Source organism: Cydia fagiglandana, chromosome 15, assembly GCF_963556715.1.
Source record: "Cydia fagiglandana chromosome 15, ilCydFagi1.1, whole genome shotgun sequence".
Lineage (NCBI taxonomy): Eukaryota > Metazoa > Arthropoda > Insecta > Lepidoptera > Tortricidae > Cydia > Cydia fagiglandana.
The window spans coordinates 317,991-344,017 of NC_085946.1; the positions used below are offsets into that span (position 1 = coordinate 317,991).

At 37.4% G+C, this 26,027-nt stretch overlaps 1 protein-coding gene across 1 annotated transcript; it reads right to left on the reverse strand.

Moving 5' to 3' along the window:
• Window positions 1-1,434: 1,434 nt before the first annotated feature.
• LOC134671158 (uncharacterized) lies at window positions 1,435-25,251 on the reverse strand. The gene is made up of 7 exons (XM_063528927.1): window positions 25,165-25,251; window positions 14,105-14,469; window positions 13,737-13,887; window positions 13,357-13,475; window positions 5,311-5,529; window positions 2,517-2,672; window positions 1,435-1,569 (listed from the first exon to the last, which is right to left on the reverse strand). The coding sequence occupies exons 1-7, from the start codon at window positions 25,168-25,170 to the stop codon at window positions 1,440-1,442; spliced, it is 1,146 nt and encodes a 381-aa protein (XP_063384997.1). The 5' UTR covers window positions 25,171-25,251; the 3' UTR covers window positions 1,435-1,439.
• Window positions 25,252-26,027: the final 776 nt, after the last annotated feature.

A 26,027-nucleotide genomic window follows, 5' to 3' on the forward strand; every position in this document is an offset into this window, starting at 1 on the left:
TACCGAATCCGGTCGAATTGGTGGGGTGCCGCCGTAATGAGGCTTGGGAACGTTTGCAATCGATACCAGGGGTATTTCACTCACATGTTCGGAAACACGGCTCTGGGCAAGATTGTCACCCTGTCCTGGCAACAAACTAGAATAACTATAGTCCTCCGGGGAATGTGCCAAACAAAACCATTCAAGGTGTTTGTAGAGAAGTCGTCATAACATTTGTGACGATTTCTTATTATCTCCCATTCTGTTGGATCGTTCGCAATTGTCAAGTTAAATCATAAAGCATATAGCAACCCGTTTCAAAATTTGCTACCCTAATAATTCTGTGACAAAGAAATCGCTTCTAGCGATAAGACCGCTTGCACCACTTTAATTTGCACTGTAATTTTGTTTCCTTTTGCGGTGCAATAAAGAATTCTTATTTACTTACCCTTTCAGTCGCCGATTGGATCTGCGCCTGCGATGTTAATCCGTGCTGTTACTGTCGGGTGTGGAATGTTGAATGAGCTTTCGAAACACTTTTATTTACCACCCAGAAGTTCAGTAGGGCTACCGCCAATACCGAAAATCGTCAATTGCAGGGATTTTTCTCTGTCACTCTAATTACGCCTTCATTGGAGTAAAAGAGAAAGATCCCCGCAATTTGCGAATTTCGGTTTTCGCGGTAGCCGCTCAGCTTTCTTGAAAGTAAATATGATGGAAATTTTAAATTCATAAATTCAACGCGATTACCTACCCGTGACCCGTGACCAGTGTAACCATACCGGCTTTTTAAAAATATTGATCAATTACAATTGGGCAATGGTTGTTGGTGCTGTTTTTGTTCGTAACTGTTCCGTTACATGTTCTGGGGGCCTAGTCAAGATGACAATCGTACATCGAGAAACACCAAACGAACAAAAACAATATCGGATTGACACATGCTATAAAAACTCACGTGACTATTTATTGGCCTTAATTAGTTCACTTATGTATTCTTGGTTTCTTACAAAAGCATGAGTCAAAATGACAGACGATTAATAGACTACCTAATTGAGACATGTGGCGCGTTTATGAACATCGCCAGTAGACTGTAGTAAATTAATGTGCATAATGTTAACAAAAACAATTTATTTACTTACATTGAACGAAATATTATCGCAGTCGTCGTCTTCATTTCAAAAAGTCAAACTAAACAGATAGAGTTCGCTGAAGCTAACTCTGCGCAAACTTTGCAGTGCCACCTTAAACATATTTTTGAATACTAGGTACACTTTGACCATAAACGACAAGTTACTATGAAAACATGCCATCAAGTCCATTTTAATGTAAATTATAAATTTAATGTATAATTTATGTGCAAATTGTAAAACTTTCCAAAAAATTGGAAAAATTCACGGATTATTCAAGAAAATATCACAGGAAACAAAGGAAACATTTATTTTGAAAATGAAAAACTGAAGTTAATTAAATCTGTTGGGGTCCGGTCTGTCCAGAGGTCTGTGTAGCAGCCAGTGCAGGGTGCGCGCAAGCGCATCCGCGTCGTCGCAGGGCAGCTTGTGGCACGCGCGCGCGCGCCCGCGCCGACCAACACTGCAAATGAATCATTTATAGACTGACAGGTACTTTAAATAATAAAGCCTGGGGGTCTACCGCGAAGAATCGAAATTTCACCGAGTCGTGAGAATTCGTGAGAACCCTCCGCCCAAAAACCGCTAAGTTATTATTACGCTCTCATTTTTAACTCCCGACGCAAAGAGAGGGGTGTTATATGTTTGTTTGATAGTTATAAAACCAAATGCTTTAACATTTACCTACCACATGATCTATGACTGGTCTTAGTTTTTGTTGCTAAAAATTGTAATACAAATAAAATAGAGCGTGTAGAAGTTTTGGAATGTGCAATTTAGCTAGAACCTTAGACGGTATAACAATCACGGAGCGTGACTTTACATATCTACCTCTTTATCGATCGAATTTGCAAGAGCGATAAGAAAGCAGATAATGAAATTTCGATTTTTGATTTTCACGAGAGGCTTTTTGGAAGGTTGGTGCATGGTTGGTTAATTGGTGATTAATGTTCGTAGGTGATGAATTTGACAATAATGAAAAATTAAAGTCAACCGAAATAGATGTCATACATAAATACTAGAGTGGCGGACGGAGGCCGGATTCGAATCGGCGTCTCCGGCTTACGCGTAACACCCTGATGGGCCTCTAGGCTACCCGACCAAGGCGATACTTATCCCAATGTCAGTTTTAAGAATTTTTACAAGTGAAGCAATAAAAGTGTAGGTATTGAAATTTAGTGCGACAAGACACCAAAAAAATGCATAAATTTCTACATTTTTGAGATTTCCGAAAAGAGTTTTTGACTTTTTCAAAATATTTTTTCACCGTATTATAGCCCTTGTTAATACGAATCTTTTGAGGCCTGGACCATCCACGAGACCAGGGCGATATCTCACTCTGGCTGAAATTGGAGGGCTATACTTACTGATGCGATCGAAAAAACATTTTCAATGTAAATATTTACCTACCTCTGTTGGGTGTGGTAGTTCTTTTCCGAGTGCAGCTCACAGAGCAGGCGTCTTCGACACGGCTCGCTGATGGCTGGTGGGGGGATGGTTGCTGGTGGGGGTGGGGGGAGGGGGTCCAGGACCTCGTCCGAGCGGCGGAACAGGCGTGGAGGCAGGCTGCAACAAGTGACAAGATACTATCAAAATAATTGCGCCACACACTTTTATTGCTCATTGCTGGCATATCTCCTTATTTGAACGTCTACATATCAAGTCGAGACCTCTGTAAAGAGCTTAAACTCGATGTGTTTGTGTTTTTCCATCGAGTTATGTTTGCTACCATCGGACTGCATCATCAGTTCAGCTTTATGAAAATAGGCCGAGTCAACAAGACCATGCAATGAGATTTTTAACTTCGGAATGGTTCCTTCCGTTGGTTGGTTTCATTTAGGCTGTTTCGAACTCGCCTCATACTTAGGAATATCGTTGAAAATTTAAATAGGTAGTGTGTGACATACAGATTGAAGCGTCCATAGACTATAGTCACTGCTTACCAAGTGGGCTGGCAATGAGAGTACAGCCGTATAGATCGTAGATATAAGTCCATGCAGCATCTGGCTTTATCGTTGTTCTGGAACCTAAGTATCTGGCATTCGATACTCAGAAAATAGCTGACATTATAATTATATGACACTTAGATACGCAAGCGTCCATAGACTACAGTTACCGCTTATCAGGCGGGCTAACTGTGAGAGTACACGTGGATATAAGTCCTGCGTCCGGCTTTCTTGTTGTGCAATGTACGCGTGCGCCGCGCCGCTCAAACAGGATATCCTCCGTGGGCTATGCCTTCAAGATATTTCACTATAATACTACTATTATTGATACCTATTAAGCGACATTTACCGCTGCTTCACATCACTACCATAACCGGGAATGACTCAGGACTAGTGGTTTCGTCCATCTTGTAGATTGGTTTTGCGCGTGAACTGCGTCGCATATTAATCTAAGACCTAAACTCTCATATTTGTGATTCCCTAATAAATATAGATATTAGTGGTGCTCTGGTGTTTTTACTCGTACACTATAATGTACAATAAGTATTGTTTTAAACTCTCTTCTCAAAATTCTAACATAAATATGTTCTGCGAGTAGGCCTCAAGGGCTCTTTCACATGTCGGTAAAATATTTGTGGTATCATTTCAGTGACAATAAAATACATTGCGAATAGGTACTTTGATTTGTCTGCTTTGTACAAATCCTTCATGTTATCTGATTGTTTATTCATGAAAGTTTTCAAGGAACTAGTTAGTTAGTCAATTAGTCAGTCCATGAAAACGTGAGTTAGTTGTAGGCGTTATAGCACAACTCAACGCCGAACATCTTGAAATAAAAGAAAAATATTTAGGTACCTACTGTTCTTCAATCGTGTAATCGACTTGTTCTTCAACTAAAAATATTGCATTTTTTTACCTTCATTATGTAGTAAGCGTAACTAATGCAATAATGTAATTATTTCAAATATAACTTTCTATATAAAAAATCTCTGTTAAACGGCGACGGACTGATAGACACGGCAAGCTGATTACTGATTAAAAGTATAATTAATACATGAACTGTTTCGTTTTATAACCAAAAAAGTGCGTATTAGTTAACTAAGTATTTCGTATTTTTTGCAATACTGATTGATATCCGATCCACTTTTTCGTCGGACTTAAAGCGTTTTCACATTTTCCGATCCGATATCGGATGTTGGATGACCCCGCGCTAAACAGCTGCTACAAAATGGGCCCTATATGATATGGCGTAAAGTCATTTTATTATTGTATTGTCGCTTTTATATTCTGATATCGGATCAGACAATGTGAAAATGCTCTTAACCGGTGCGGTGGCGTGAGGATTAACGATTAAAGAATCGTATCGCGATCGCGAGTGAACGGACATTCAAAATTACTCGCAGAAGTACGAACTGTTTACGTAAAATGTTGTCTTATACGACTTTTATTCCCCGACTGTGAAAAATCGGATCGATAAAAAGGACGGTTTGTGTATGTAGAAGGTTGTCGGTTACGACGGTCGGACGTGGAGAGTGGACGCGGATGTAGATGCGCACGCGATGGTATGGTTGCGTTTGCGTTTGTGTCATGCCGCCGGTGTCATTATGCGTCACGTTTTGGTCACGAGCGTTACGTAAAGTTTGTAAGGAAGATCGGGGTTCGAGTTGTGTGAGAAAAGAATACATTGTCAATTATGATGACTCATTGATGGTAAGTACTAAATGACATATAAAGATAAGGTAATGAAATTGATTAAAGAGGATTGGTAATGACATGACGCCCACTTTAGCTTTTTACCGTCGCCTCAACCGTCATTGGCATTTCTCACCGCCATGGTTGGAGAAATTTTACACGTACCTGGGTACCGCTGATGGCATTTGAGTTCGGAGATGTATCTACAGATTGACGAACGGGTGCGCAGACTTGCTCTGTGAATCTGTCACATATCTGTCACTGTGGTCCGATTCCAAACCCGATAATAGGCCTTTTGAGAGATAAATGATCAACTCTACCTTTATAACTACTATACTAAGTCGATAATTGTCATTGTTCAGGTTTTTGCGCCTATTGCCCTGATTTCCGGACCGGTCCGACCTCGGCTCAATTTTCGGTCCTAGTTTTAATTTTCATAATGGCATTAGGTAGATGATAAATTGTATAGGTACTAGGTAGGTACTTACGATCCATGAAAGCCGGAGGTGCCCGGCCCATTGATGGCTTTGGAATAAGTATAATCAACTCTGCTCTATAAGACTTACGGTTCAATGCCAGAAACTCCCGGACCCATTGGCCTGATTACCGGCCCCATTCCCGGCCCGTGCCCCGGCCCGTGCCCCGGTCCGAGTCCCGGTCCGAGTCCCGGCCCGCCGGGGCCGGTGCTGTGTATGGTGACGACGTTGGGAGTGAGGGCGGAGATGATGAGCCCCACGGGGATGAACGCCGTCAGGAGATGCAGCAGACTCTTCCATGGATTCCCACTGAAAAATAAGACAAGATTTTACACAAATTGGTCAGCACTGAATTTTCTTGAAATCGGAAAGCTTCCACCATCGGAAAAACGAAAATCTTTATAGGCAACTTCCAGTTCGAGCGATAGAGGGGCAGATAAAGATTTTAGATTTTAGATGCTCACAGTTAGGCGCTCAGGAATTTTTATCGAATCTTCGTAAAACATAATCAGGTCATAAAAAGTAATCGACAATGTTGGAGAACATCAAGAAGAAGTCAATCAATCAATCAATCAATCATTTATTTATTTGCAGATAAAACATGGTAGGTACAATGCATGCAAATACAATTATATTAACATTACATCACCGGTAATGTCAAAATTAAAATTAATTACAAAAATCAAAAGAATAAAAATCCATTACAATTAAAATCATACTAAGAAATAAATTATATATATATTAAATGTCAGTTAATTAGTTTACCAATAAAATTAAGAAAATAAGTTAAAACAGAAGAAGTACAAAAAGAGAATACATAATCAGAGTAAAAATATAAAAACAAATATTAATTTAATCTAAAGCTCTAGCAAAGTATTCTTTAATGGAATAATAGGGCTTACTAATAAAATATTGTTTCAGTTTTCTTTCAAATGTTTTAAAATCCTGGCATTCCTTTATTTCCCTATCTAATTTATTATACACCCTTACTGCGGTGTTGTTTAAACTCTTGTCAAAATATCGAAAATTACTTTTAATTACTAACATGTCATCTCTATTTCTAAAATTACTGCGAACATTCTGTCTGGCTGTTTTGAATTGGTCTTTATTTTTAAAAACATATAGGCATATGGAGTAAAGGTAAAGAGAAATAGCTGTTAAAATTTTATGCTGTATAAATATATATCTATGCGTGTCAGGTACATCTGAACACCCTACAAGAAACCTTAGAGCCTTTTTCTGTTTTATGAGCACATCTTGTATGTTTATGCCATTGCCCCATACTTCTATGCAGTACCTCATAATGCTCTCGAAATATGCATAATAAACCATTTTTAGAGTATTACTGTCTGCAAAACTGGATTTTAAGCTCTTTAGAGCATAACAAGCACTGGCCAGCCTGTTGGAGACTTTTTCAGTTTGTTTGTGCCATCTTAAAAATGGGTCTAATTCAACACCTAGAAATGTAATGCAGTCTGATTTTGTAATAGGGATGTTACAAATAGGATCTGCGCTATTAAACCCACGACGAAATATCATGTAAAAACTTTTATCATAGTTCATTTTTAAACAGTTAGCCGAGAACCACTTACACAAATCTGACCAGCATTTTTGCATTTTCATATTTAATTCATATTCAGTGCGAGCTTTAATAATGATGCTGGTATCGTCAGCATAAAGATACGGTGTTCCAGTGGTAATACAGTGTGGTAAATCATTTATGAATATAATAAAAAGTAGAGGGCCCAATACAGATCCTTGTGGAACGCCGTATTTTATGATAGTTTCATCCGATTGAAATATACTCTGGGTTTTTCTGATCTCTACATACTGTGAACGTTTAGTGAGGTATGAATTTATCAGTTTCCAAGCCATACCACGTACACCGTATGATTCAAGTTTTGTGAGGAGTATTCCGTGATCAACACAATCAAATGCCTTGGTGAGATCGCAGAAAACCCCTCCACAATAGTATCCGTCATTGAGTGCCAGCATTACTTCTGTGACTAAATTAATAACCGCAGTTGAAGTATTCTTATTAGTTCTAAAACCATATTGACAGTTGGAGAATAAACCGTTTCTATTAAAGTGTGTTTCCAACCTGACAGACAAACACTTCTCAAAAATCTTAGATAATACCGAAAGTATGGATATAGGGCGAAAATTATTAACATCAGACTTACATCCCTTTTTATAAATTGCAATTACTTTTGCTCTTTTAAGCTGAGATGGGAAGATACCTTGTGATATACTTTCGTTAAAGACAATGCAGAGAGGAATACATAAAAGATCTATGTTACTCTTGATCATTGCAGTGTTTAAATCGTCATGGCCTCTAGCGTTGCTGTTTTTAAGATTTTTTGTTACACGTATTACTTCAGGTTCAGTAATTGGGTGTACAAAAATAGAACCGATGTTTTTACTCTGGGTTACTTTTTTCAAAAATGACTTAAAATCTATGTTTTCTTTACTAATTTCAGTTTTTCCCACGTTTACAAAGAAATTATTTAGAATGTTAGCTATCTTTTCCTGATCATCAGTTATAGTATCACCTATTTGTATTCTCAACGTATCATTGTTACCGTTTTTTGCTTTCAGTCAACAAGATATAGGTTTTTAGTTGAGCTTTAATAATAATGTTGTCGCAAGTCATGTTCTGCCATGTACTGCGAAGTCAAAATGTAATAAATATGCATCGAATAAAGCTTTACACACCTAGTTACACGTTTAAAATCTAGACATTATCTAGTTGCCATAAGCATACATGGTAACAAAAATAACAACAAATAAATCACTTGATACAAAAGGTTGCATACTTTAACCGCCATATTTAGAAGACAAATTCCTTGTCCATCATTCAATCGGCGAGTCAAGTGGTTAGATAACGCATATTATGCATACCATCGTCCACATTGTTAACCGACAATAAACCTTATTACAAATACATAAGGTCCACCTAAGATCCGTTAGTTACTATTAGTACATAGGTCACGGTTATTTTATGCGCGCCTAAAATGGCTACTTGTCCAACATGTCGGTAGGCTTATTACATTATTCATCGGCATTTATTACATCCGTCTATTAGGCAATGAATGAAACTTAATGAATTATTTTAAGTACCTACCTATGAGTACAAGCGGGGATTGAGTCGCATTAATGATTAATCTACTTTCTTTAGCCTTTTGCTATTTAAAATGATATTCGATTCCGCTCTATCTATATATGTATGTAACTAGGAGTATCTGGCTATTAGGTTTCGTAGTGTATTGCAATCCGACGAATTTGTTGTAATGGAAAGGGATTATTAGAATAAATGTAGATTTTGAAAAGTTTAGCAGCACTTTTACACTTTCAGGATGGGAAAGCTCAGCAGCATTTTTTTACACGTTTAGGATGGTATATATAGGTGTACTAAAAGCAACGAAAACATTTAAAATCACATTGTAAGAATATTTCCATATACAGGGTGGAAAGGCACGACGATCCTTCCCGAAAGTATTAGGTCGTTTAAGTGATACAGAGCAGATTGGTAATGGTAAGAATCGTTAATTGAGTAAAAAATAAAAATACCAAATTTTCTACTTTTTAACTGTGGTGATAACCCTATAGCATGTGCCCATGACGGCTAGGTTAAGGATCTCCGTCGGGAAAGCTCGGGACTTTACGCTTTTTTCCGATCGGTGACAGAATCGCAATGATGTATGAATGAAGCATAAATGACAAATAAATCAAATGAATGCAAAAATATTACAAACAATTTTATTACTTCCTTAATAATTACTTTTTGCCAATATTTAACACTATCTTCTCTTCACATACGGTTTTCAAATGTACCTCCGTGTCTTAAAATGTACTTACGCCGCAGCCCGCACCCGAGCCCGCGCACATTGCCCACATGTCATTTCATTGAAGAAGAAAGAGAAGAGTTTTGTAGTAGATATTTGATAATGTTCCTCATTTTTCCTCCGCAGATTGTCAAAAGCAGCAATAAGCCTTTAATGTCTCATTTCGTCCGCAGTTTCACATTCCGTTTGGTACACCATATCTTTTACACAGTCCCACAAATTTAAATAACCACGAGCATCTAACAACGGTATTTTTATTTGAAGAATATGACATTAGATAAGTAAAGTTCAATGACAATTTAATTTCAAACATCAGACGTCTTGTCTATTTCCTACCACGCAAGAAGGTTTGTTAGTTAGGTATTTAAGAAGTACCTATTTATTCTTGATGTATTCTTAGTCTCGGAGTAATTACTCCGAGATTCTTAGTAGATATTTAATTTTTGCAAATTCATTTGGTCTATCAAACACAACCTACTTGTATTTTTTTATTATTTTAGATAGTTTCGAATTATTCGAAAATAATTTTGTGAAACGTGTTGAGAAACTAAAACCTTTTTATCAGTCAAGGAAACCAGAGATATTTATAAGACGATTACGTACTTTTAAGTGGTTGTCAATGTCACAATTTAAACTGTCGTTGTAAACAATGTTGTGGTTAGTATTATTAATATTATAATATTAAGGAATAACATAACTACTTCATTCAAGTATTGAACAAGTGGAACCACTAAGAAAGCGAAAATCCTGCAACGATTCTTACCGTGTTGTAAGCAGACCTAAGAATAGTTGGATGGCAACAAATTAGTACAATTTCCTGTCGTATACAGATTGTTTACTAGTGAGTTCATTGCCTTGTCACCTGTTAGGGTTAGAACAAAGTAGTTTTTTGCATGGATGTTTAAAAGGCCATAATTTAGAAACGGTTGCCCATATTAACATAGTTTCTATGAAGAAAATGTAGAGCTTAGGCTAAACAATCCGCCGTTTGCGGAAAGGATCGTCGTGCCTTTCCACCCTGTATAATAGGTATATATCGCTATTTTGTATGCTATAGAAACTAAAACACTTAAATAGATTTTAATGACGCAACTACGAAATCTCTTGACAGTCATGACTTGCCTTGACTATCTCCGACCTTTCTTCTACATTATAGCATTTTTAGATTATTTAGACGCCTGTGGCATGCAGCTGTTTTCCGGAATACGACAGACCGTTTGGCAACTACACACTGAATAGAAAAGGGCCTCTAACTCGGACACAACTTTCGGACGCTACGGTAGACTGGCTGGTGCCGTGTCCGACAGTACCGGAATATAATATGTAATCACTATTTTATACTGATTGTAAAAAGGGCCTCTGAGATGGGTGTGGCATAATACCTGTCTCTTCAGGACTACGACAGACTATTTGGAGCCCTCTCTGACATAAGTATCGGAAAACAGAATAACTATATCATACACGAGGCCTACGTACTCATAATGCTTGTCTCTTCAGAGGTGCCTTGTCCGGCACAAAGCATATATAAGTAACCAGTGAAGTACTTAACTGATTGGAAATGAAGGGACTCAGACAAATCCGCGGTAAAATGCTGTCTCCCGGCATGCGGCATACCGGAACAGTGATTCATAACATCTCGTTGGAAAAAGGAGGGCCTGTTTTAACTTAATGAAAGAGAAAGTGATTCAAAGAACTTACGTTTCTTAGAAATTGCTAACATTAATTGAATTGTTGTATTTAATATTACATTTTAAATTAAATGACATTAGTTATACATAGACAATCGTAACTTTTGTATACAAGGCTAACGTAACTTTGTGGTCGACTGGTTGATACATTTAGGTAAAGACTAATTAATATACCCTACTCATTCTCCTTCCCAATAACTGCAAATTAAGGAAAGATTTTAAAAAGTTGGAAAATTTCACAAAAGCAAAGGCAGTTTCAATTTTCAATATGAAAACTTTTGATTTTTAGTACTTTCTGATTTATTTCCGTGTAGAAATATTCGCGATGTTTGAACTGTATGGCGGCTCATACCTAAATATTCCCAATTGAGTAACAGGTATCTCTACACTGAAAGAAAAGTACAACAAAAACACACTTAGAATTACAAAAATAAACTTAATCCGGGGACAAGGAGAGTTAACTAATAGGAACAAATTGACTTTTGCAATTTCTATTAGTTCTTGCAATTTCTATTAACAGTTTGTTAAAATTATATTTGGGATTACTGAGCTGTTTGTAGAAATAAATAAACTTTACAGAAATAGTGAAACGTCCATAATTATTACTAAAACTTAATTTTTTCCCCCAGTACAGAACTGTTTTTTAACCGACTTCCATTTCATAGAAGGAGGAGGTTCTGTATTCGGTTGTGGCTATTTTTTTTTTCTATGTACGTTCACCGATTACTCCGACATCCGTAGTCCGATTTGAGTAATTCTTTTTTTGTTTGAAAGGAGCTACCTCCGAGTTGGTCCCATTTTAATTTGGTTCTGTTCTGATGATGGGATCCATGAGGAATTGAGGGAACTCCTCAATTTTTAAAGGCACATGCATGGTGATTTGGGTATTTTCTTAAGCAACTCGAGCATTTTCTCCCGAAAACCACCACTTTGATGAAGTAGACCTGATGATGATGATTGTTTTGATGATAATGATGATGATTTATTAAATGTAGTATGTTCAGCGATTACTCCGGCACCTGTGATCCGATTTGAGTAATTCTTTTTTTGTTTGGAAGGAGTTGCCTCCAAGGTGTTTCCGTATTATTTTTGGTTCTGGTCTGATGATGGAATCCATGAGGAATTGAGGGAACTCCTCAGTTTTTAAAGGCACGTGTAAAGTGATTTCGGTGTTTTCTAAAGTAACTCGAGCATTTGCTTCCGAACATCGCCAATTTGACGTAGTGCAAGTGTAGCCTTACCACGAGTTTGACATTGACATATTCGCTAAGTTAGCGACGCTAACGTCTTCGTAACTTACTTTTTATGCACCTCGCTCGCACTAATATGCCAGTACGAGCGAGATGCAAAGAAAGTAAGTTACACACACGCGCTAGCGAATAAATCAATGTCAAACTCTTGGTAAGCTGGTAAGGCTACTGATCGGGGGTTAGGGTTAGGAGTTAAGGGGTCGGGGATTAAGGGGTCGGGTAATGGTGGTTGAAGGGCGGCTGGTTCAGGGCCGAAGGGTACATGGATCAGGGGTTGATACGCTATGAGGTTGAGTGATCGGGGGGTTGAGGGATTGGGTCAGTGGCGGGGCGGAGGATGGATTTAGTGTAGTGACAGGAATATTATTTTCCCAGACGGACTCGAGAAAATTCCAGATTACATATTTATTAAAGTAAATACACGAATTTAGTGTTAATCATGATGTTGTTTTTCATTCACGCGTCGCGCTATTAACAATGCGTTAAAACTAAAAATGGAAAAATAAAAACTTTTTACAAAAAAAAGAAAACCGACTTCAAAAAGGATGAAATAAAATATTATCCTTTTTAAGTCTATGCGTTACCAACTGATATGTTTGAAGTCGGTGCCAAGCCAAGTAGTAAAGAATACCCGTCAAAAATAATCAGGTTTATGACTATGAATCCCATTAGAAGTGTACCATTAGAACTATTATAAATGTGTAAGTAATTCTGTCTGCCTCTTTGTCGCCTTTTTATGGCTAAACAATTGAACCGCTTTAGGTGAAATTTGGCAAGAACGTAAATTCTTTGAATTGTTTTATATTTTGAAATGTAGTCCTCTGAATAAGGGACGGGAAATAACTTCAGTTCCAATCCCACGCTTGCGTGCCGACAAACATACGGTACGGACTGTGCCAAGAAGATCGATCGTGATCGTGTGTTCTGAGGTGTGTTCTTAGGTACAGTCGACGTCAAAGAAAGGTATTATACACTTTTGCACCTTACTCCTTTGTAATAAGACGAGAAGTGTAAACATATTTTTAACGTCGACTGTACCTACAGAAAGTACGTTCATTGTAAGGCAATCCAACGTACATCCTTATCGAATCGCACTAAAATAATGGTATGCTTCAAAAGTTGGCTTGGCACCGACTTCAAACATATCAGTTGGTAACGCATAGACTTAAAAAGGATAATTTTTTTTTTCATCCTTTTTGAAGTCGGTTTTCTTTTTTTTGTAAAAAGTTTTTATTTTTTAATTCCTGGTGATGATTTTTCTCTCAGTGTAATAGGGTTGGCAGTTGTCAAAGGTTTAACCTGTGCTGGCGCCATCTGTAAACTACTTCGACCGGGCAACTCCGTTCTGCTCACCGTTTTTTAACAAGCGTTTCCTTGTCGTCGTGGAACGTCAGCCCGAACTCCTCGTCCTCGTCGATGCTCGGCTTGTCCTTGAACGCATCAGGTTTCTTGTACAGCCCGCCCGCTGGCACCTGCACAGTACATTTTATAACCATATAACTAGAGTCCATAGAGAAGGATAAAATAAATAGGACAGTACATCACATTTGGAGACATTCTTAAAACAGATCAACCTATAACCCCAAGATATGAAACAACTATAACGCGATTTTTTCCCCCAACCTTTGGGTAGCGGTTTTAAGATGGTTGCTTTCACACCTTATATTAAAGGATATGAAGGCGTCATTATGTGAGCTGCAAATGTGGTTGTCGTGAGTTGGTCGTATTGTTACCTGCGCGGGCACGGGGACTGTGGGCCGGGACTCCAGCTCGTTCGGTCGCCATCTTGGCTTGGCCCTCGTCAAGATGGCGTCCTCGAACTTGTAGGGGAACCTCTCCAGCGGCGGCTTCGCCTTGATGGATTTGAAGGCGTCTTTATGTGATCTGCAAATTTCAAAAAGTAAGAATCTAAGTCCCTCAGTCTAAAGCTACACTAATAGTATTAAAGCAACACAGAGTTTTAAAACCTTTAGCAAACATGTCTTCTACGGTTAAAAGATTTCTCGAATTAAAATAATTAAACAGTTGTGCTGATTATTTAAAGCTTTCACTTCGGATCAGTATTAGCTTAACTGTTACATCGCTAATTATTAAAACTTACCCGATAAAAGCAGAAGGAGGTTTCTTCAGTGGCGAAAACCCGTCCACCGTCGGCTTAGTCGGCAGCGGAACAATTCCAAAATCATCTTCATCAAAAAAGTCCTGGAAGTGGACACTTGGCTTGAACTCCTTGCTGTCATTCCTTGGCTTCTCTATCACTGGCTCTTCCTTGGACTCTGTCTTGTTGCCGTCATTGTTTAATGTTCCGGATAGAGAAGTGGCTGTCTTGACAGAGTCGGTTTGGTTGGCATGGTCGCTGGTGTTCTTGGAGATGGGGTAGAGAGTGGTGACCTTGCCGGTTTCCTCCTGAGTTTCTGTGACGCCGTAGCATGATATACTAGAGAGCAGCAACGTCCATATTATTAACTGCAAATAAAGTTGCCATCGGTTTGAATACTACTTTAATTAATGTTTTTTGTTTCATTGACTTATGTAAGCTTTTCATTTACCTAATATGAAGTAGGTAGGTATATGCAACAACATAATATGTTTGGGAAAGGTAGGGAAGATGATAAGGTATTTTATATTTTATCTTCATTTTTTCAGTTAAGCTACTGTTAAGGATAGTTATAGTGACGCCCCTTCCGCAACTAATTGCCGGGCAAAAGTTGCGCGCGCGGTGCGGTGTACTGATTTGGGTGAAAGTGGTTGCGTCACAGCGCGTGCGCGGCGCGAGCCCGCTACGCGATCCGACACGTTACGATATTAACCTGCTTAATCCCCCCCAAAATGCCTTAATAAAATCCATTTTTTTTGACAAGAGTTGAACTTTCTTAGCTAGTTCAAAATATCGCTGCTAGTTCAAAAGTTCAGTCTCTGAAGATGTTACATAAACGCACAGCAAGTGGGTCCACATTAGGGTAGTTTCCGTAGTTCCATTGCCGTAGTTTCCATTGCCGGAGTTTTTGAATAATTGACCGCTTTTTTAGATTACAATACACCAAATTAAAAGCAAATTGTATACCTGGGTCAATTTCACCAAACGAGCATTTTTTTCTAATTTCCATGGAATTTTGAAATACCAACATTACACAAAAAAAAATATGCTGAGAATTTGATAAAAAATATAATAAATATTAATTTTCTTATGGGATAAAAATATTCATAAAACTATAAAAGTTATTTAAATTTAAAATTTTGGTCAGGGCACGGAAATTAGTGTGTCCATGGAAATTAGATTTTACTAGGACGGAAATTAGAACACGGCACGGGAATTGTTTTCTTAACTTATTTTGGTACTTAAAACTATTATTTATGGATATTGTAATCTACAATAATATACTGCAACCATACTGAAGTGGCATCGGACATATTTACCTTCTTTAATTTTAGTTTCGAACGACAAATCTACGAAAGTATGTTACACTAAAAACTACGTATTTGACTAATCCTTTCCTTTATTTTAATGGCAACTAATCTCTCTTTCTTATTAAAATGTACATATTTCAAAACAATACTTTGAGTAGTTTCGTAAACTTGTCCGCCTTTACATACAAAACTATTCATTAAAAGTGTCATTATGTATCTGCATGTAGATAGGTACAAGGTGTATGATCTGGTATATGGTCTTATAGGAAATGATACTAAGAAATAAATAGGGGCACAGTGAGAAGAAGTTATTGTGTAAGTTAATCAGAAGAAATCGAATATGCTGCTTTCATAAATTAATAACCCAAAAAATTGTTTGAACACATATGAGGTAAGGTGGGGTAAGACTATCACCGGGGTAAGACTATCACTTGTGTGGAATCCTCAGACTGTTAGTCTTGCCCCGATCAAAATAAACTAAGTTAGTCTTACCCCGCCTTACTTTACACATAGGTATACGGGATGTCCCTGCCCTGCGGGAAAATCTTCAAAGTGTAGGTTGGTAAGTAATTTCTCAAAAATATCATAATCTTCCTAAACAAAACTTGCTTACAAAATGGTCCTGGCACTGACTAAAATAACCAACTTGGTTTCACATTACATCCCAAAACTTTTTTGTAGTAGAGTAGAAGAACTGCGTTGCGAGATTTGCATCTTTTTACATGAATTAACATGATCCCATCTCTTTTTGTAGGCTGACATACCCATACCATACTGATACTATGTATATACATATCATAATACATCTTTATACATACTCACATCGTCCATCGTAGTGTACCTTTACTTTCCCTACTAATTGTAAGAACTAAAAGGTAACGTTGTTATCGCATATATTTCTATAGGATTACAAACTTAATTATGCAGTTATCTTTAGAACTTGACTAATATTGCACTATTATTAGATTTTTATTGGCTTAAAAAGCTAAAACCTAATTACGTTTCAAATTTGGAACTTGTGGGTATGCTAGAAGTACCTTAAAATAATATTGATTGAGAGTGATTGTGCCAGTGACAAAACTAAGGGTTTTTAAAGTGTATTAATTCTTAGACTACATGCTCAAATTAAATGTTATTTAGATAGAATGTTATTGAGATTTGATGGTACGGCCGTGCCACTTTGTTTTGCTCGACTTGGCGGCGGCACTGCCGTGCCCCCAGATCCTTTGTCCTTCTTCAGGCCTCAAACTATCTCCATGCCAAATATGTATTATCAAGATGATATTGTTTCAGCGGCTTAAGCGTGACGAGATAACAGGCAGACAGACAGAGATACTGTCGCATTTATAATATAGTAAGAATAGGATATATTTAATTTTTCTTGTACCTATTAGAAAAGCTAATTTATAACAACTAATCTATTAAACGAGCAATTCTTGTATATATTTCGGGGATCTCGGAAACAGCTCTAACGATTTCGATGAAATTTGATCATACATATATGGGCGTTTTCTGGGATGAAAAATCGATCTAGGAAAGGTGTCTCTGGGAAAACGCGCATTTTTGAGTTTTTAGGCAGGTATATGTTTTCCGAGCAAAGCTCGGTCTCCCAGATATTTAAACTTTATACGGCTTACGCTGTCAGCTGTCAAATTTACAAAATAAAACCATTGTAAATTTGATTCATTTTGTTTCATGTAACCTTAGGTACAGGTATTATAATATGTAATAATTCCAAAAATAGTTTTATGTTTATATAATATTATAATATGATAAATGAATAAGGTAAGGTGGCGCAAGACTAACAGTACGAGGATTCCATACAAGTGATAGTCTTACCCCAGTGTCGTCTTACCCCACCTTACCTTACGTATTAAAATTGCCCGGATTATTCGGGTCCACCCTGTAAGTATGTACTATAGTACTTATACTAAAAAACCGTTCAAAGATTTTTGTGCATTCTCTGAGATTTCCTTAAATGTAAAATAGAAAGATATACGTCATATTATTATTACATATAATATATATTCAATGCCAATATATATATATGTAATAATAATATGACGTAAACATTGCCAATTAACTTACAGTGCCCCCAATTAAAAATTTGTTGACAATAAATGTAATACTTTCTAATTCCCGCGCCACGTAATCGGCTGTTTTAGGTAAATATTCTATGGGAATTAGGGCACGGAAATTAGAATTCGTAATAAAAAAACTCGCCAAAAATCTAAATCGTGTTTAACCGAACTGTTATGTTATCGCTTACATAAAGATACATAAAGGGCTCCTAAATATGACAATTGTTTTTGAAAAGCTATGTGGGAAATAAAATTTATAAGGGGCATCGAAATTAGAAAAAAATTGTCGCCCACCCGGATTCCGAAATACTTATGCGATTTGCTCGAACACGCCGTGGCTTGACGTACATCCGCTTGCTTTGAGAATCAGCCGAATACTGCCAGTACAGGTGAGGCGGGACACGAGGCGGTTCAGATACAGACGTCGGCTGTGAGAGCCCTTTGAGTTTTGCCGACGAAATTTTACTCGCGCGCTCGGACAAAATTTAAACTTCGATCACGAGTTATTTACCACAATGAAGTTAATAGTGTATGTGCTCAGTGATAGTAAATATCATCTAGTTTAAGTATTTGACACTAATTTAGTGATACTAATGTAGAATTTTTCGTAGGATTTTTCATTATGCTCAAAAGTAGATTCCGGACAGGGCACGGGAGTAGTAATTTGAGCCTTTAGGTATTTTTAAGTGTACTCTAAAAACCAATTAATCAGTGAATTCATATGGAACCCGGTGTGAAAGTGTGGCTTCTTTATGTAAAAAAAAAATGGTAAGTATTATTTGATGCCAACCCGCGATTTTCATCACGGACAGAAAAAAAATCGTGTTCAGAAATTGACCCACCTAAACCTTCCTCAAGATCTCAAAAATCACTCTATTGATAGGTAGGTGAAATCGCATGAAAATCCGTTAAGTACTTTTTGAGTTTATCGCGAATTTACAAACACAAAAAGACACGCGGCGGGGGAATTTGTTTTGGTGTAGTGATAATAAGTAGCTTAGTATACATAATATGTATACTACAAATATATTATATTTATTATTATTTTAATGAAACAATGGAAACAAACACGATGCTTAAGGTTATCGGTTCGGAATTGAACAGATCGTGGGCCACTCTCGGCATTCTTCCCTGGGTTTTGAACCGGTATCGGTATGCCTGCCAGATACCAGATACCAATTCAATGCAATTGTAACAGGTCTCTTATTGTGAATTTTTTAAAGGAAAGCTCATACTTAAGTGTCTTGTTGGCATGCAAGTTTGTTATTAACGTCACGACAGATTTAATGAGAAATATTTAAAATGTTGATTCATTCTTGAATTGTTTTCAAGTTTTTTCTAAGACGTGTGGTGTGACTTGTTTACATAATATAGAAGAGCATATAACTAAGAGAGAAAAAAAACATAATTGTTAAATAGGACCTTGCCTCAGCATAAAGGATGACTCGCGTCAGACCGGGCCGTGTCCGGGCCGGGGCTACCGGCTTATCGTTTTATACGGAAAGCATCACGTGATGTCATGTCATAGGAAAGTAAGCGCCGGAAGCTCCGGCCCGGCTAGTTACTACAACGCTGGATTTAGGCAGACCCTTGATACATTTTAAGGAATCAAATTGATAGCAATGTCTATGTACAGGAGGCCTAACCAAGAGACAATCGTTTATAGAAAACGCTAATCATGTTTGGAAATGACGACGTAATATTTCGTCGCATGTCATCCTGATTCTTTTTCTTTTTTTCAGCTAAATCCTGAGAAAGCTACTCACGCTTCACTCGCTTCAGGAACCTTTTATTTTACGTGGGTGTAAGGGCAGAACAAGCTAGGAGACGAAAGAATATAATACTCACTATATATGTATATACGTAGGAGTAAGAAACGCTCAAATGTAAAAAGAGACAACCTTTACCGAAGCATTTCCCTCATTCACGCCCTCTTTACTTTAGGTATTTGCAAAATCGGCCTCTTCCTAAGACAAATAGTCAAACATTATTGTATCTTATAGTTTACAACTTTTTCTCTGCCTGCCCCATTTTAATGACTCATCCCGCATAAAATACAAGTTATTCTGAACCATCACGCTAAAATCCAAGTCACCTGTTACCTCACCTCCATAATGATTTTACCGAAACTTTCCACAAACGATCGTATCGGCGAAAATGATGAGTAATGATAACGGCGGCGCTCGCAGTGATGAGCCGTGATATCGGAGGGAGAGCGGCACGAGTCGTGGGAACGATTGCCGTCATGGTGAGAGGAAAGCGACCCACCGCTTCTCCATACAAACGTAGGCCCCATTTTCCTCTCTGGATATTTATTTAATCTTTATTGTACAATTTATGCTACAAATGGCGGACTTAATGCCTTAAACTCCTTAAAGCATTCTCTATCAGTCAAGAAATGGGAGCAGAAATATGATGTTAATATACAGAGGAAAATGGGGACTACGTTTGTATGTTTGTATGGAAAGGCGGTTTCGGGGCGGTCGTTCGCTACGTTAAACGAGAAGCAAGCAGTTGCTAAATTAAATTGTAGAAGTTTTTCGTTGATACTTATTCCGAAAAATATATTAGGTTTAGGTTAGGCGGCAAAAATAACTGATGATCGAACATAGTTAGAAACAGAAAAAATTGTGTGACAAGTAAACCTTAAAACAGCAACAACAATCTCCCAATTCCTTAAAATGGGCAGCAGTTTTTACACTGTTGCAGTAGGGTAGGTACAGTCAGCCAAGAAAGTGGTCTACCACTTTTCGACTCTATCATCTGATTATACCTTGTTGTACCTACCTACTTATATAAAAAACTTGGGTAATCGAGTAAGGATATAATCCCACCAAAAACATAAATGTAAAAAAGGAGAGCCAAGTTCTATACAAAAATTATGCTAGGCTGTGGGGCTCGCCGCAAAAAGAATGGAGATCTAAATGAGTGCCACTGCCAAGTTCTATGCAAAATCCAAATATGTATTTATAGGAACAAAATAACATTATAAACAAGTATTAAACTCTATTTCTTTGCTTTATTGGATACCTATAACAATTGCTGTTATTTAAAAAAATGTGAGATCTTAAAGTAGGTTAGATTTTACTTGGCCAGTTTTCATTATATCAATCATTTTATACATATTGTAATTCTGATAAAACCTGGCCAAGCCAAATCTAACCTACTTTAAGATCTCACATTTTTTTAAATAACAGCAATTGTTATAGGTATCCAATAAAGCAAAGAAATAGAGTTTAATACTTGTTTATAATGTTATTTTGTTCCTATAAATACATATTTGGATTTTGCATAGAACTTGGCAGTGGCACTCATTTAGATCTCCATTCTTTTTGCGGCGAGCCCCACAGCCTAGCATAATTTTTGTATAGAACTTGGCTCTCCTTTTTTACATTTATGTTTTTGGTGGGATATCAATACTTTTTGTAAAGAAAACTAGGCAGGTATTGAGATTTATTTTTCTTGTGTTTCCGCTGTATGGTTTTTACTTCTGTTCTTTGTATAATTATGTGGTGCCGCGCGCCGCCGACGACACACCGTTGGCCGGTTTTTTAGAGCGTATTACAAGTTTTTTGTATGGGGACACCACTTATTTTTTGACTAAACTTTATTTTAATATAGCAAATATAATAATACATATATTGGGGTGTTTTCAAATATCTGCTTGTAACGGTTCCAACGCTACAATAAAAAAATATGTTTTTGTATGGGGACCCCCCCTATTTTTTAACATTTTTTTATTTTTAGATTTTTTCCTACGCTTACACACAATAACCGAGCTGGATTCCAAATTTCATCCTTCTAGGTCATCTGGAAGTAGGTTAGGTTTAGGTACTTATATGTCAGTCCCAATAAAAAATGGTTTTTTTGTATGGGGACCCCCCCTATTTTTAAACTTTATTTTATTTTTAGATTTTTTCCTATGGTTACACACAACAACCGAGCTGGATTCCAAATTTCATCCTTCTAGGTCATCTGGAAGTAGGTTAGGTTTAGGTACTTATATGTCAGTCCCAATAAAAAGTGGTTTTTTTGTATGGGGACCCCCCCTATTTTTTAACTTTATTTTATTTTTAGATTTTTTCCTACGGTTACACACAATAACCAAGCTGGGTTCCAAATTTCATCCTTCTAGGTCATCTGGAAGTAGGTTAGGTTTAGGTACTATAAGTCATAAGTCAGTCTTAAAATTTACGACTTTTTGACCTTCATACCTTTATAACCGTTTGAGCTAGCTTCATGAAATTTGGGCTTCTAGATATCCTTATGGATATAATTAAACACACGTAGTTTTATGTGTTTACGTCAAAGATGTTTTGAGTTATAGAAGGGTCAAAAGTGGCACCAAGTGGTTCGTGTAATATTACACTCGGCGCTGGCTAGCCAGTTCCTTTGCTTGAACTTGGCTTGACACGCTGCCGCGTGTCTAGATAATCAGACATCGTATTGTATCGTAATAAATTATCTATACCAATTCCGTTAACACCACTCTGCTGCACCAACAATGCTGGAAAATGTACGATGTCTGATAATAATATAAATGATTAAGTACCTACCTATACGTATTTATAAAATGACACAGTATTCCAGTACCACGAATACATCGAATTAATTACTGAATGCGAGTTAAGGAAAACCAATTTTTTCGTATAATAAAGATGCTTGTAATAACAACATTATTAATTAAAATAAAAAATAATATGCTAACGTAATATGCATGTACTTGCAATAAGATATATTTGTCTCTGTTTTATGTACTAGTAAAACATGCATTAGACAGGATAGTCACCGTTCATCGTTGACCACAAGAATCTCAAGATAGCAACAGGAAACACTCAACAAAAAAACAGTTTAAAGTCGTATACTACTTATTACATTACCAGTCGTGACCCCATGCAATGTAGACTCATATCTGTAGTGCAATGGAAGCTTTTATGTCTAGTGCAATGAAGACTAATATTTCAAGTGCTGTCAAAATGCTGGTGGTAGCATTGCTGATGCTGGGAGCGCGCTTCGGGGCCGCCAGCGAGCGCAGCGCTTGCGCACGGCACCAGCGACCGAAGATATCGATTAATGGACTCCAAGACAAATCGGGAAAGTTCTTGAAATCATACGGGGATAACGTCACTTTGTATTGCTCCTCTCACACTACACTTACTATAGAAGAAAATGGTGTACCTCAACGAATTAACGAGCTTAATACAACTACCGTACAATTATATAAAGCAAAGCCGAATATAGGCGTTTACAAATATAGCTGCTCGGATAATGATTGTGATGACACCGTGTTCGTCTCCATCAGGCCCGCAATGTCTGTACAATCACAGGAAGTTTATCATAAACTAGATCTAGAGTATAATTTGCATAAATATTTTGTACCACTTGGAGCAGACTACGAAGTATTTTGTAGCGGCGGTAACGATAAACCCCTCCGTATTCTACTTAACAACTACAAACGGCTACAAACCCAGGTCGTGAACGGAACGACAGTGAAGTATACTACGAAGGCGGACACAAATGAAGATAAAAGCTATTTCTGCAGAAGTAGAGTGGTAACATCAAGTGCAGAAGATTTGCAGGAAATGATTTCCGTCACAGCGGACTATATGCCTTTAGGTTTAAAATTCTGGTGTAAGATAACTATTTGGAATATTCTCACATGTCTTTGGAAATATTCAAGTGAACTAAATATTCGATACACGCTATTTTATACAGATCACGACAGCGGCGAGAGAGGAATAGAAATTCTCTGCACCGAACACTTTGGTAAACAGTCTAACGAGTGTAAAGTCAACGCAGATCTCATGGAGCGTCAAATATTTTATAAGAACCATAACGTTTCATTCATACTGATGACATGCAACGAATTCCTTTGCAATAATCAAACTTTTACAATGAACACTAACGCAATTATACAACTGAAGCCTGTACGAGCAAAACGTGTCGAGATTTTAAGTGCCCGTAGCGTAGTGGTACCATGGAAAAACGATTGCGAATACGAATGCGTATATGGAATAAAATATCGAATGATGAAATCAGACGATAAATGGCAACAAGTGGACACATCGTCCGTTCGCTGCGAAGAAGACTGTCAGTTCGAGTTGCTCCTTCCATTCCCGAACACCAGTTATGAAGTGATGGATTACGTAAAGAACAAAGAAGCCTCAGACGAGTTGTGGTCAGATCCTGCGTGGTACAGCGTAACCACGATGCCGAGAACGCCGTGCGCATGTAGCGACGCGGAATTATGTAAAGCTTGTGTCCTTACAGATGATATTATCCGTGAAAAATTGGCGTTAGCAAAGAAAGTTAGGAAATTATCAGAGAAACTTGGTAAAATTAGATATCTTTCTACATTATTATCGCTGTCACGAAAAATAAACGAGAGAATAAATGATATAGTATCGTAAAATACCTAGATTCGTACCGGTACAATTCTAAAACTTAGTGATAATTCTAGGAAATGTTATCATTTCTACGAGATTCTATGACGTAACTAACAAGTCGTTCCAAGGAATGACTCTATTAAAGTATTTGTAATACCGTGTAAAAACTTATCAACTTTTCTTTTACTGTCTCTATCTGTACATACCTACTCGTAAATAAAACCAAGTAGGTACCTAGTTATATGTGGGTACCTAAGGGAAACAGCTATGAAATTTAAATATTTTGTTTTAAGTTTATTTCAAAAAGGAATTGTTTTTCCATAGTACCCATTATACAATATCTTAGTAGTAGTACTATTATACCCATGTAGAGTAAATAAGTATACAATGCAATATTTGATTGACACAAAATAATTTTCCAAATCCATAATTTTGTTATATTTTTTTTAATAATTTATTTACATACATTTATTATTAATTTTGTCATTCCATAATAAATTGAGATATTTTTTTCCTCGAGTAGTTATGAGCTGGTCCATCTTCTGGTGCCAGCTTATCGTTGAATTTTGGGACACGTTGTATACAGACACAAATACAAAGGCGAACTTGTTCCTTTTGAGCTCGGAGTAACTTTTGAGGGATCTCTTACCTAGTGTAAAATAAGTAGACCTATAGTTCGTTTTTTTTAGCATTAGAAAGAACTTCAAAGAAGGTAAGCGATCTTGACATGTCTTTTAATTGAAAAAACGCTTTTTAAAAATCAGTAACTATTACTTATGAAAGCAGAAGAATATAAATGATCGTATTTATCGGGGCCTATTTTAGATTTAAGCTAGTTAGTAATTTCGTTTAGTTGTACCTCTGTATATATATTGTATGTAAATAAATGATTTATTAATCAATGATCGTATTAGATTCATAATTGTTACATATTTGCCGTAACTTATTTTTAAAATGTGTTTTTCAATTAAAAGACACATCAAGATTGTTTACCTTATTTCTAATTTATTTATTTATTTATTTATGTTAGGAGAACCAATAATAAATACTACCCTATGTTCTTTTTCGGGGCCTAAACTATCTCCATACCAAATTTTGTCCAAATCCGAATATAGGTATTAGGTAGGAAAAGACACAATATCGCATTTATAATATTAGGTACATACCTACATTTAAGTATTAGTATGGATGGAAATATGATACTTATCAAACCAGGAAAATTATAGTTTAATTATACCTACGTAACTAGTCTAATTAACTTATTAACAAAAAAAAAACAGACTCACCATCATGCAGCCACGTATGAACTAAAACGCTTTTTTCCAAACGTCATATTTATAAACTCCATTGTCACTCTGGCTTGCACAGAGAAAAGGGGTGTTGTTGTCATTGCTTACCGACCACGGAAGAGACATATGCTCATGTAAACCAGTGTAAAGGCTCTTCCCAGTCCCACACCCTCCGCTTTTTAACTGACATCAAACTTTAGGAGGTTTCTATTGCGTCAGAATATTGTTTTTTTTTATCTAAGCCCCATTAAGAGCCACCACACATAAGCGTATGGAGGTCCAAGGGGCAGGCCTATGTTCAGCAGTGGACGTCTTATGGCTGAGATGATGATGACACATAAGCGTCTCCCGAGCGTCGGCGTGTAGTCAACTCTGCTGCTCGTCGCAACGTTGGCGCAACTGCGCGGCGGCGACACTATTTCCATAGCGCTGACTAGAGGCCGACGCTCAAAAAACGCTGGCCCTAAGAGACTTTTGTTAGATTGCGCTATGCCAGGGGTCTCCAAACTTTTTTACCCGAGGGCCGAATTGCGCCTCAGAAATTTTCGCGCGGGCCACCGTCGGTTTCTGCGCCGGGGGAGGTTGTCTAGTTGCTGCTGTTAGGAACAGTTCCACTCTCCAATTAATGCTGAACCCCTGGAGCCTGGCTCCCACGGGCCGGACAGTGGGCACTCGCTTTGGGTGTCGGCGGGCCGGATTGGAACGCGTCACGTAGTTAGCAATGTATTGTAGTGCAGTGTAGGCAAGCGACAGAGCGAAATGCTAAGCGTCAAAGTCCTATCAAAATATGACGTTACAAGAATCTGTGAATCTGAGAGTCGTAGTAATTAGTTCCCTTATATTCCACGACTCTTCTTTTT

What these genes read in the sequence shown, in the direction of transcription:
- LOC134671158 (XM_063528927.1), bottom strand. An exon ending in CCTCCTTCTGCTTTTATCGG is followed by an intron (nt 13,888 to 14,104) that starts GTAAGTTTTAAT and finishes TGAAATTTGCAG; the next exon opens with ATCACATAAAGACGCCTTCA. An exon ending in CAGTCCCCGTGCCCGCGCAG is followed by an intron (nt 13,476 to 13,736) that starts GTAACAATACGA and finishes TGTACTGTGCAG; the next exon opens with GTGCCAGCGGGCGGGCTGTA.